The following is a 13179-nucleotide window of genomic DNA, read 5'->3' on the forward strand; positions in this document are numbered from 1 at the left end:
CTGCACACTAACGCTGGAGAAGCCCCAGGACCACCCAGAAAGCCCTTTGCTAGCTCCCTAGGACCTGACAAGTAGCAGGCTTTCCGCAGATGCTTCCCGAGGCACTAAACAAACCCTGCACCTTGCAAAACCCTGTGGAGGTGAGACCGCCGTTGAAATGCGTCCTTTAGTAAAGGCGGGGGCCCGCGGTTCCAACACTCCGGGCCGCGGGCCCAACCTCGCATTGTGATGCGGGGGCAGGACGCCGAGCCCGGGCGCGCTCCAGTCTGCACTGCCCCTCACCTGGGCACCTGATCTCTGCCTTCCTGGGGCTGTGAGCCCGTCTGTAAGCCGGTGGGGGAGGCAGGAGCACTAGGACCTCGCTACTTTATCTCACTGGACCCGCTGGTTACACGGACTGCAGCACCTCCCCGCCCGCGCTGCGACGACCTCGCCGAAACTGACACCCCCGAGCCCTAGTCGCCAGAACTGTTTGCCAACAAAGGCCAGAGGCGTGCAAAGGGTGGAGCCTGGGAATCAGCTACCGCGAGACGTGGTCCCCTGAAGAGGCTCCGACATGCGCAGGCGCACTACACCGCCTGCCTCCGCCGCGAAGGTGGCTTCCACCGGGGAAGACGGGGCCGGGCCTCTGGCACAAAGATCGCGAGATTTGAGCGCGTCGCCGCGACGCCTTCCGGTCAGAGACCGGAAGCGCAGTGTACGGGGCGTCTCTGGAGCTTGCTTTGCTGTGCCTCCGAGCCGGTGGGCCCGGTTTCTGTCGCGGCTCCTCGGGTCCCGTTCCGCCTCGCCTACCCTGGGCGGAGGTGATGGGGGACTCCAAGGAGGCTGGAGCGGAGTCTCCGCCGGCCGGGGCCGCCGCTCGAGGAGGGCTTAGCCTCCTGTCTCAGGGAGAATCCGAGGAACCTTCTGCACAGGTGAGTCCGTCCTGGGGCGGGACCTGCAGGGCTCCGGGGGCTGCGGGCCCGCTCCGCGGGGGAGGCATGTTACGGTTCCCGGAGGCTGCTGATGCCTTCTCTGCGTCTCCCGGACAGTCCCCCAAACGGAGTGGAAGCCTGTGTGTCTGTGGTCAGGCATTCGGATATTTGCATCCAAGTCACTCGTTATCAAAAGCAGTTCTGGCTCCCCCCTCGGTTATAACCGACGGGCGAGTTAGGCACGATCTGGGCTGTCGAGGAGCGTACATGTGAATATGTGGTGACAAAATGTGGCACAGTCGTGCAAACCTGGAGGGAAAAGAGCGGGTGTCAGCGGGGAGCTCACCGAGTTGGGATCGAGGTAATCCTTGAAGGGTTCATAGTGTTTCCCGGGCCGAAGATGGACTGCGTGAAAGGTTAGGATAGTGAACTCGGACACTGAGCTTCCTTGGGGGAGTGCAAGTGAAGAGTGTGGGGAACCCCCAGTGCCTTCCTGTGAAAGTGAAGGTTCAGGGCGTGTAATGAACCGACGAATCAATTACTAAACGTTTGCTTGAAAACAAGCCCCAGGGGCGCCTGGCTGGCTGAGTTAGTGGAACGAAGGATTCTTGATCTCTTGGTGGTGAGTTCAAGCCCCACGTTGGGCGTAGAGTTTACCTAAAAAAACAAAAACGTCCCAGATATCCTACCACGAACGACTTTCTAAATGATACGTTACTGAAATTAAAAGAATACATCTTTAATAACAAGCAGAGGTTTTATCAGATTTTGCATTTTGTTAATGTGATTCTGTTGACTGTCCTTGGCTTTTGCTTGTCCACTGTCTTAGCTGATAATCATAAACATTGTACTTCTTGACTCATGTTTTTCTTTGAAATTATGTGAAAAAGAGCTAAGTAAATGCGGCAGTGTGTGGTGGCATTTATTGCTATTAGAATAGTGTAGCATATATTCTTGTGAAGTCTGATGTGGTGGGTTTTTTTTTCTTTTTATAAAGGTGGGATTTTTAATTCCTAGTAGTGTTATTAAAAGTTTTGTTCAATGTGTTAATTAGGGATCAGCTTTATTTCTTGGAGGCAATGAAGTGAAGAGCCGAGCTGTGGTGAAATACTCTTCTGCCCCTCCTAGAACAGCATTTGCACGCCTTGAAGAGAAAACAGACTTGAAACTCCCACCTGCCAACTGGTTACGAGAGAGTGCCAAACTAGGGCCAGCAGGAACTACCATTCTTGGCAACAGTAAGAGAAGCAAGCCATTTTCAAGGTAAATATTAATCAGTGGCATTTTTACTTGTCTCTCAACACTCCCCCCCCCCCCCCCGCAAGCCCCCAGACTCTAATGTTTGCTTTTTTGGTTCAATTGGTAATGCTTATCATCTTGGTGAGATTTCTCTTTAGAGAAAGGTTGTATTTGACTTTCAAAGTCCTTTCCGAGTAGGATTCTAATATGAAGACATCAGTTGCGTATACTTCTTTCAGGTCTGCATCATGTTATTAACAAAGCTGAGTTTGACCACTTAAATTCAGTCAGCTGTTTTATTTTTAGCCAATCTACATACCTTTTGAGTATGTGAATACAAAGAATCAGGGTGGCACATGAGGAGGAGAACCCTTAACACTACCTAATCTGCCCTGTAGAGGTTTTCATTAAATGGTGGTGGATGGTTTCATCTGAAAAAGCCTGATGTAGAAACCCACCATGTTGGGTGACCTACACCCTTGACTGATACTTGCTGAGACAGTTGCTGGAAATTCTGCTGGTGGTATTTAAGTGTGAGAGAGTGGTCTGGGTTCGTACAGAGAAACATATGCTAACATTCATATTCTTTTTTTTTTTTTTTTAAGATTTTATTTATTTGACAGAGAGAGAGATAGCGAGAGCAGGAACACAAGCGGGGGAGTGGGAGAGGGAGAAGGAGACTCCCTGCCGGGCAGGGAGCCCAATGTGGGACTCGATCCCAGGACCCTGGGAAAATGACCTGAGCCGAAGGCAGACGCTTAACGACTGAGCCACCCAGGCGCCCCATAACATTCATATTCTTGTAGACTACTTAATGTGTAGGATACTCTTTCTTTCCCTCTCTGTGACTGAACCTAAAATATGTCCACATAACCAACGAGAGCCATAAATACGTTAAAACCTAATGATTTAGTAGTTTAGAAATTATCCTAATGCCTCCGAAGGTAAAAGTTGTATTTGCAAAACGTTGTTTGTAGCATTATTTATACTAGCAGAAAGTTGGAAATAGTCCAGATATTCTCTTTTAGAAGAATGGCTTAATTATATGTCAACACAAATATTATGAAGTGATTTAAATTTTAGTTATATTGACTATGTGCAAACATGTGCTAAGTACTTTATATGTTTAGCTCATTGAATTCTCACAACAACCCTTTGAGTTAGGTTCTGTTAACTAATTTTCACATGGGAAGACTGAGGCTTAGAAAGCGTAAGTAACTTGCCTAGCCTGCATGGTAAATCATCAGAGCATCCTTTGAAGTGAGGCAGTCCTAGGTAAGTGTTCTGATCCTCTGCCACTTACTAACTGAAAAATGGTGACATCAGCTGCTTTTCAGGCTTAGAGATTGTAGACTGCCTCACGTGGCACCTGACACAACATTTTTTTTCTTTTCTCCTTTGGGCTGAATTGGGGTCATGTTCTTTTTTTTTCCCCCCCGAAAAAGTAGTATTGTGTATCACTAGCAACACAGTCCTAGAGACTAAAATCCTGATAAGAAAAATACAAGCAGAAACACTTATCTCTTTACCTAAAAAGTATACTATCTTGAACTGCTTTCTCTTGGAGATTTTTTGGGGGATTTGTAATTATAAAAAGAAAGTAATTGCTATTAATTGCTTCTAATGATTATTACTGTATTTTACCCAATTTAAGATGTGATTGATTTAAGTCTTTGTACCACAAAGAAGGAAAAACTATTTAATTCTAATGGTGATAGGCATATTGATTGCAGAGATGTAAGAATATGGAAGATGGGTATCCTGGAAGTGATGGGATAGTGTATTCTCTTATAAACTCTACTTGTATCATTATGAGCATGACCTTTGTGGCCTTTGTTCCCTTCATTAGCTTTGGTATGGCGTACGACTTTATTGATTCTGTGGGAAATGATGTAGACGTTGTCTCTGACTCTGAAGTAAGTGTCCTTATTGGTGAATGTAATTGGGGTGTTTGTCAGGGATTTATAACATGCTCTATTCTGTAGTCTGGAAAAATTGCTGATGAAATAAGATACAACTGTCTGATTATCGAATACCCTTTCTGTTAGTAAAGTAACACTCTGCCGCATCTCCTTTCAAAAAGGAAGGAGCGACACCCAAAACACTGGCAGTGGTAAATAATTAATATTGATGGCTGTGTTTTAATAACAGCAATTATTATAAGTCATTAAAATGTGTGGGATGACTTATATAATGTTACCAGTTGAGAATTAGAAATGATACTTATGGCAAAATCTATTGCTCCTTAGTTGGTCAGTTTTATCTGATATGCTAAAAGCCTAGGTCTGTGCAAAAGTGACCTGTACGCACTTAACTTTAGGAAATTCCATTGTGTAAAAATAAATCTTTGTCCACCATTTACATTAACATAGGATGACAGCTAAAGTGTAGGTGATCCTGGTTTTAAAGTTTTATCTTCACGTGTTTGTATTTAGCTATTTGTGTACAGTACAGTTACCTTAGGAAAATAAAGTTTATTATGCTTTAAAATTGAATGAAGTTAAAATTTGAAAGAGTTCAAGTCACACTAAAACGGTCTTTTTTAACTATTTTTCCTCTTAATTTTTTAAAGAACATAAAAAAGCTCCTGAAGATTCCCTACAGCAAGTCCCACGTAAGCATGGCTGTACACCGCATAGGAAGGACTCTCTTACTCGATGAGTTAGATATTCAGGAACTCTTCATGAGATCATCTCAGGTGATACTTTTTGTGGAAAAACAACCATTAAAGCACTCTTTTAACAACCTAAGGGCACTAGCAATATTGTTTCAAAGAAAGGCTGAAGGGGAAATGCAGTTCGGCAACTGAGAAATGAGACGTTTTGTGGAATATAAAGAAGTTTTAATAACAAAAAAATAGAAAACAGAGTGAACGGGGAAGAAACTTACTTATAACCAACAGCCAGGATTCTTGCAAAGAAAAGGATGAAACCAATGAAGAAAGTTGTGAAAAATCAGAAATCTAAGGGGATAGTTAAAATTTTTGAAAAGTCCTTTGATGTTTCCATTAAAGAGATTCTCATGAAACATAACTGCCAGGAAATGTGAAAAATGTTAGAAATTATTCCTATGAATACATAGTTATTAGAATTAATTGGTTCACTTAAAGCAGAGCTTCTCAAACTGTTTTGGTAAATGACTTTCCCACCCTCCCATGTGACATTGGTGGATACTTTTTGAAAAGTGTAACAGTAACGTTTCAGTTTCTCAAGGCTTACTCTCCATTTCTGTACTTGGACTGGGGACTGTTGGCAGTTTAGTGTATATTATGCTTGCCACTGGTCAAGCTCTTGGGATGTGACAGTAAATCACAGTCCTTTGCTGGCAGCTTACAGTTTTGGCATTATATATCTGGTATATACATACCCAGATAATTTCAATATGGTAGGCGTATTGGGACTTACTCCAGGTACTAAGGAATGTGGTAGAAAGAAAAACCACTTCCCTTAGCCTGGCTCAGGGAGAAAAGGAAGACAGATTTCCCAAAAGAGGTGATAGGACTGAGTCTAGAAAGATAGTATTTGAGTATGTGTTTATTAAATAGTATTTATATTTTCTGTAAAAGAGGAGTGGGTAACAAATTGTTTTGATTACAGGTTTGTTGTATTTATAATTTTCTTTTGTTACTCAGACTGGTGATTGGACATGGCTGAAAGAATTTTACCAAAGACTCATTGATCAGAAGTGGCAAAGGAAGAAAAAGAGCAAAGAGCACTGGTATCAGAAGGCTATTCTTTCCAAGTTTTTATATTATAGGTACTTGGCTACTTGATTATTTTTTATCTTAAGGAAAATGAAATTCTGTTCTGAAATTTAATTTTAAGCTAATAAAAGTAATTTAAGTTTTGCAACTATTGATGACATTTCAGTGTCTCCTATTCTGTTTTAAATAAGATTTATGGTTGATTATGGAATTTAGCTTTTAAAAACCGGTAGACTATCACATAAAGTTAACTTTAGTAACAGTGTGATATTTTTATTTCTGATTTGGCCAGTATCAATGGCGATGGAGCCGCTCAGCCCGTCCCATCTGCTGCAGAACAGCAGGAATCCTCCAGTTCAGATCAGACAAATGATTCAGACGGGGCTTCGTGGCCCGCCCCCTTTGAAATGCCTTCTTCAGTTTCTGAAGATCCCAGTGCTTCCAGTCAGGTTAGTTAGTACTTAGATGTTAATTCAGTAAACTCATTTAAGAAGACAAAACCAATGATCTTGTTAATAAAAATAGAACAGGAGTCAAAAATACTCTAATTATGTCTTATAATTAATTGGAAAAATTACTTTAAAAAATTTTTCAAAATAGAATTTATAAAAACTATGAATAGCTAGATTAGATTTTTAAAATTAATTCGAAATATTTAAAGATTTTTATTAGCTTTTAAAATAGCTTATCAGTATGTTTATCAATACCGATTATCTCCTTGAAGTCATAAGAATATTATGTGATATAGTGATATAGAATATTTTAAGCTTTAGACTTGCAGTAAATGCTTATCAAATATTGAGACTCACAGGCCTGTTTGTAATTTAATACTGACCTTCTTACCTTAATTTTTAGATTGTTAAGCCTAAAATTGCCCTTAAGATTTTCTGGGTGAAGTTCCTGAGACTTAACCCACATTAATATTATAAAGCTTTTAGAAAGGAAGAGAAAGTAGTATGTCTGTTTTGTCTCTTGTATTCTTGGGTTTTTTTCTTATTTCTTGTTTAGTTTATATTATAAAGCTTTTAGAAAGGAAGAGAAAGTAGTATGTCTGTTTTGTCTCTTGTATTCTTGGGTTTTTTTCTTATTTCTTGTTTAGTTTACTGTGTCTATCAAAGAGTAAAGTAACTGCATCTATGTAAATTTATGCATGTCTGTTTTTAGGAAAACATATTGACAAAGTCGAAGAAGATAAAAATGAGATCTTTGGTAAATTGTGTTTTTCCTCTTGCTATGTGTTCTCACATATTGAACATTATTTGTCCAGATTGCTGCTATCCTCCCAAACTACAGGGTTACAGGAGGGAAATACATTTAACTTGATTTTAGTTTTAATACGTTTTAAGATAGAGAAAGCTCATTAAGCTATGTAATGAATTTAAATTTTTTCCAAAGTTAGGAAAGTTATAAAGAAAAAGAAGTAATTTGCAGGTTCACATAGTGCTAACCTCCAGGAGGGGGGGTGTTGTGTGAATGAGAAGGGGCGTGGGTGCTGGGTGCTAGCACGGACCAGTGTCATGACCTGGGTAATGATTACATGGATAATTTGCTTTGTAATTAGTCATTTTACTGTATGATTTCTTTTATGCATTTTCCTATATGTGATTATATTACATTAACGGAGTTTTAAAAAATTCATTTAGTATTCCTTGACTTCAAAACCCACACATTACAAAAAGACCACATAACAGAAATAAGAATCTCCTGCCACCTCTCTGCTCGTCTCCCAGCCTTATCATTTTGTTCTTACCTTGTTTAGGGCTTGCTGTGAAAAATCAGGGAGGCTGGAATCTGTAGACTTGTATTTGGAGGAAGTAAACCGGCACCTATTTAATGCCTCTTATGCTATGTACTTTAAGCCATGTATGTGTATGTGCATGTGCGTACGTATACATTTTTTTCATCCTTGGAGCTGTACATGTATTAAGTGTTGATGGTACCATTTTGTAAGTGAGTAAAGTTTATAAAGAGTAGATGTTTGCTCATGGTCACACTGCTGGTGAAATCTGAAGATTGAAACCTTGAGCTTTCTGACTTCAGAGACCTGTCCTGACAAGCAGTACTCCGCTGCATCCGTGTGGTCCACACGTTAGTTTAGAAGGGCCGTGTACGCAGTAGGATTGTCATAGCAGTGCCGTGGTCCTAAGCAGAGCTAGCCTGCCATAAAAAAAAATCATCTTTGACAGAATATTTTATGTAACATTATACTGCCTAAATTTCAAATTTAGAGATTGTTGTGCACTCTATTACCTCATGAATTCTTTTTTTTTTTTTTAGAAGATTTTATTTAATTTTTTTGACAGAGAGAGACCGCGAGAGAGGGAACACAAGCAGAGGGAGTGGGAGAGGGAGAAGCAGGCTTCCCGCGGAGCAGGGAGCCCGACGTGGGGCTCAATCCCAGGACCCTGGGATCATGACCCAAGCCGAAGGCAGATGCTTAACAACTGAGCCACCCAGGCACCCCTTCCTCATGAATTCTTATTCCCAAAACTAACCTTGCTGGTTGGAGGCCTGTGTTAAGCAGTGTTAGAGTTTAAATAGGTGTCTGTGGTTGGCCTTGGAGCCAGACTTTTATTGATAACATTATAATCCAGAGCCCAGACTCCCACTAAAGCTGCTACCTCGCAAATACAGTTTGGGGATTTGGTCCACAGGTTGGTGACTTGTCCGTACAAACAAATAAAATAAAAAAGCTTGAAGTTCTAGTGGGACTCTTTAAGAAGAGTACAAGGCAGAGCAAAAGCACTGGAGATTGTCCCCCACCCCCACCGTACTTGCAGTCGAGTGTACTCACTTCACAGGCAGGGGCTGAGCTTATTAGCATGCACATAGGTTGAGAAGTAAGAAATTTATGGAATAAGCTGTGCACATGCACATACACATACCGATCTTGGGATTAAAGGTTTAAAGTAATGTTTCTTAAGACAACTGTCCCTAATGGTTGGAAATTTGAGTGGTAGATTGAGTTTACCCATTATCAAATGTTCCCCTTCCTCAAGTGTTTTCTAGAATATATTTCACAGAATGTATTAAGAATAAAACGTGTTCCAAGATTAAATAAGTTTGAGAACATTGGATTTTTACAGAGGGGAAGTTGATTTTTCTACTACAGAACCTTTTAGAGGCTTTTTTTAATGTAATAAGCATTGTTACTGTCCAAAAGCAAATCTGTGGTGAGCAGTGGGTTTCAAAGCTTACCCTGGACGTTCTTCACTGAGTACCTCAGGGACTAGTGTTCTGTGAAGCACATGTCAGACAATGGCAAACGTCGGGGCTGCTCTGATGACCGATGTCTCAAGAATAATATGGCTGAGGGGTGCTGGCTGGCTCAGTAGAGTGTAGGACTCTTGATCTTGGGTTTGAAAGTTTGAGCCCCATGTTGCATGTAGAGATTACTTCAAAATCTTTTTAAAGATAAAGGAAAAATAAAAAGAATCCGGCTGAGGTTTCTTAGAAATTTTTTTAATTCAGCAGAGACGGGGTGGGCTGAAATAGCAGTGGTATTCAGATTTATCCAAAAAGGAAAAAAATGAAAACTTTGAAAGCTTAAAATAATCTTTAATCTTTTTTGAGTATGATCTAAATGTGATTAGCTTATTAGAATAACTGTGATAATTAAGAGCTGAAGTAAGCCACACATTAATGAGAGTTCATGATTTGCACATTAGTCCTAAATTCACAAAAGTAGATTTGAGGTTTATACTTTGAATGTTTAGGGGATACTCTTGAAAAGTAGGCCATTTGTGAGAAATTACGGCAGCAGAGTCACTCCTTATCCTTGCACTTTTCACAGGGAAGTGAGCCTCTTGAACCCTCATACATAGTGGGGCATGTGGCCTCAGCACCCAAAGAACAAAACCTGACTACTTTATTCAATGACGGGGAGAACAGTCAGGTATGCTTTCCGTGGTGTCCAGATTGGGACACCTGATCCCCAGTCTACTTTGTCATTTAAAAGCTAGTCTGAATTGGAATTTGTAGGGAAAAAAGTCCATTTGATACTGAAAATCACTTTCTAAACATCTCTGTGATCTTATAGCTCTTTGACTTTACTTTGTCTCTTTGTCTTTCCTTTTTCTAGAATTTCTGTGAATCATGGGGGGAAATTATGTATCTCCTGTGCATTACATAATAACCTCTCCTATTTTATTTTTAATCAAAGGGTCTTAAAAATGATTTTGTTCGGAATATCTTATGGACATTTGAAGATATACATATGTTAGTTGGCTCCAACATGCCTATATTTGGAGGAGGCAGATATCCCGCAGTCAGCCTACGTCTCAGGTAAACCAAAATGGTATTTCTTTAGAGTCAGTGTTTTATCTGCTTTCACTTAATCTGTTAATCATCACCTTTATCTGGGTTTTTCACCTCCCTCCTCCTCCCCCCCCCCCCCCCCTTGATACAGCACAGTAAGGACGGGGCTATTATCAGCAAATGCTGAAAGCCCTGGGGCTGGCTTTGCATTCAGGTCCTTAACGAATGGAGTCAGAGATCTGTTGTACCGGCTTAATCTTATGTCTGAATTCACAACGAGTGTGAATATAATAGAATTTAATTAGTTAAGGAGATGGTTTACCAGCTTCTTGTTAACTAATTGTGAGCACTTCTGTTAGTGCTCCAGCTGTATGTGTTCCTATCAGCCAGTGTGAGCTACAGCGTGGGCATTATTATACGTGGTGGTCAGTCTTTCACCTCAGGTTGTATGAGGAGCATGCAGTAGGCTCACAGTAATCTGCTATCCTATTTCCTTCTACTCTTACTGGAAACTTGTATGGATTCCAGTTAGGAACGCAAGCAGAACTTACGGAAAGATGGTAAGAACACACCACGTGAGCTACATGTGCATATTTCATCAGGAAATAAAGTTCATACAGCATTTTTCACCTAGGGGAGAATAGATTAAAATGATTAAATGGTGGAAATAAGTCTCAGATGGTTTATTATGGAACATCTTAAACTCCATAACACTAGAAATGTGTATTTTTAGGGACAACAACAAACCAATTAATGTGCTAACTGGAATTGACTATTGGTTGGACAACTTGATATGCAACGTGCCGGAACTTGTGATGTGTTTTCACGTAAATGGAATTGTGCAGGTAAGTAAGGTACAGTGTGACTTCTCTAATTTTCTCCCAAATGAAAATCAGTGCAGAGTGCCTCACCAAAGTTTTTGAGGCCCTTAAAATTCTAGGCTGTCTTTTTAACAAGGAAGATTGTTGTGAATAAACTGAAGTTTGAGTGTTTTCACATTTGATTGGGTAATATCAGAATTCTAGATGTTACAGGAGTATAATTGTACAGGTCATTTGTGGGAAGTTCATAAATATACTGCAACCTACATTTGTAGCCATAGAACTCTGATTTTAATGCTAGAGATTCATAGTAATTAATTACCTAAAAGTGTCTATACAGTGGAGGTATCCATTTAGTATACAAATATCTACAGGGTATATGCAGAGTCTTAGGGGAAGGTTACAACAATAACGTGTGAAGTCAATAGTTTATATAGCATATTGTTATTGAGCTTGTTCTTTTTGTGAGGTACTTTATCCTCATTATAAGTATTGAGGGAAAACAAAGAATAAAGTTTGGTCACTACCGAGGAAGGTAAAATACTAAAGGGAAATAACAGGTGCAAAGAGAAAGATAGGAGACCATCTGTTAGAAGGGCAGGACACCCATGTAGGTCTGGGTGGTCAGGGAAGGTGAGATCACTTCTGTTTTGATCTGAAAGAGGCTTCTGGAAGAAGTGGTCTCTCTGCTGAATCGTGAATGATAGCCTCTCCAAAAACAAGAGATGAATGTTAGAAGACTAGTGTTAAGTAAATGAAGGGATTGATAACAAATGCATCTAGGGACACAAGATTCATGTAACAAAATAGCAAATAGATTAGAAAAGCCGAAGTGAAATAATGGAGAATCTAGGATACCGAGTGTGGGCTTAGTTCGATTGGTAACCTGGAATCTGCGAAGGCTTTGCATCTGGGAGGTGAAATTCGTTGTGTTGGAGTCTTAGTTTGGAGATGGTTTGTAGGATAGGCACGGGGGGCTCGGAGACAAGAAGCCTGGGGAGGGAGTTACTTTTGCAAGTAACTTGATGGACTTAGACTGTAGAGAAAATACTAAGAATTGACAGTGATAAGAAGGAGCTAGCGTTTATTGAGTGCTTGTTTTATTCCAGATACTTTGCTAAGTGCTTTATATGCATTACTTACTTGATCTTCTTAGCTGCTGGAATACCAGTATTCCCTTTTGATGAAGAGGGAAACTTGAGGATCAGGGAGCTCAAGTGAGTCGCCCAGGGCCCCATTGCTAGTAAGTGGTGGTGCCAGTATTTGAACCTGTATCTCGCTGAGGCCATGCTTCCAACCATTGTATTCCAGCCCAGTGATTCTTTTATTTATTTATTTGTTTGTTTGTTTGTTTGATGGAGAGGGACACAGCAAGAGAAGGAACACAAGCAGGGGGAGCGGGAGAGGGAGAAGCAGGCTTCCCACCGAGCAGGGAGCCCGATGCAGGGCTTGATCCCAGGACCCCGGGATCGTGACCCGAGCCAAAGGCAGACGCTTAACTGACTGAGCCACCCAGGTGCCCCTCCAGCGCAGTGATTCTAAACCTTCAGTGTTTATCAGAATCACTCGTGGTCTCTAAAAAGACAGTTTGCTTGGCTTCCTAGTGTCTCAGGATAGGTGGGATCTATGTATCTGTCAAAGAAAGAAAAAAAAGAAAGCTTTGTAGATGATTCTGATTCGCACTCTTGGTTGGGAAACACTTTGTACCATTACCCTAAACAGCAGCATTTAATGAGAGGCTGTGGCCGGAGGGGGTGGTTACAGGGCATTCCAGGGCTTAGGCTCTAGAGTCGCGGTGAAGTCATTGCCAGAGATGTGGGGACATTGAACTGGTTTAGGCAGGGAAGGTGATCAGTCTTCATCATGTGTTCCATTTGAGGAAAGCATTGAAATGTCCATGAGCAGTTTGAAGTTACAGGCCTTGGAGAAGATGGGGCTAAGAAATAACCTGAGGTCCATCTCCCTGGATACTGTTGGATGTCATCATCACGGGAATCTATTCAACTCAAACGTTGGAGCCTTTCCCCATGTGGGTGAAAGGGGAGGGGGGCCTGAAGAGTGCAGTAGAAAATCCAGGATTTTAAGGAAGGAATTATGATGTGGGGCTTTAGATGAACCGAGAAGGAGGAAAACCAACCTTAGGAGACTATTTGGTCTTATTTTCCAATCGATTTGGAGTTTCTTGTCTTAGAGTTTTCAGAAAATGTGGTCGGAGACATTTAAGGAAGTGTGAACAGAAGACAAA

The 13179-nt window shown here is 41.1% G+C and overlaps 1 protein-coding gene across 8 annotated transcripts in view; it reads left to right on the plus strand.

Moving 5' to 3' along the window:
• Nucleotides 1-693: 693 nt before the first annotated feature.
• EDRF1 (erythroid differentiation regulatory factor 1) overlaps nt 694-13179 on the plus strand; it is a 41487-nt gene continuing 29001 nt past the window's right edge. For 4 of the 8 annotated variants that reach the window (XM_045879047.2, XM_064595436.1, XM_064595432.1 and 1 more), the window contains exons 1-10: nt 694-914; nt 1969-2177; nt 4003-4069; nt 4726-4851; nt 5785-5909; nt 6149-6305; nt 7021-7065; nt 9650-9751; nt 10019-10140; nt 10847-10958. In XM_045879047.2, coding sequence (XP_045735003.1) covers nt 807-914; nt 1969-2177; nt 4003-4069; nt 4726-4851; nt 5785-5909; nt 6149-6305; nt 7021-7065; nt 9650-9751; nt 10019-10140; nt 10847-10958 — 1173 coding nt within the window. In that variant the 5' untranslated portion in view covers nt 694-806. The remainder of the gene's footprint in view (nt 915-1968; nt 2178-4002; nt 4070-4725; nt 4852-5784; nt 5910-6148; nt 6306-7020; nt 7066-9649; nt 9752-10018; nt 10141-10846; nt 10959-13179) is intronic. The other 4 variants (XM_045879048.2, XM_064595433.1, XM_045879049.2 and 1 more) reach the window with 2 other exon arrangements.

This window comes from Mirounga angustirostris, unplaced genomic scaffold, assembly GCF_029215605.1.
Source record: "Mirounga angustirostris isolate CCGP_5_RB_7025 unplaced genomic scaffold, mMirAng1.0.hap1 SCAF_6, whole genome shotgun sequence".
Taxonomy (NCBI): domain Eukaryota; kingdom Metazoa; phylum Chordata; class Mammalia; order Carnivora; family Phocidae; genus Mirounga; species Mirounga angustirostris.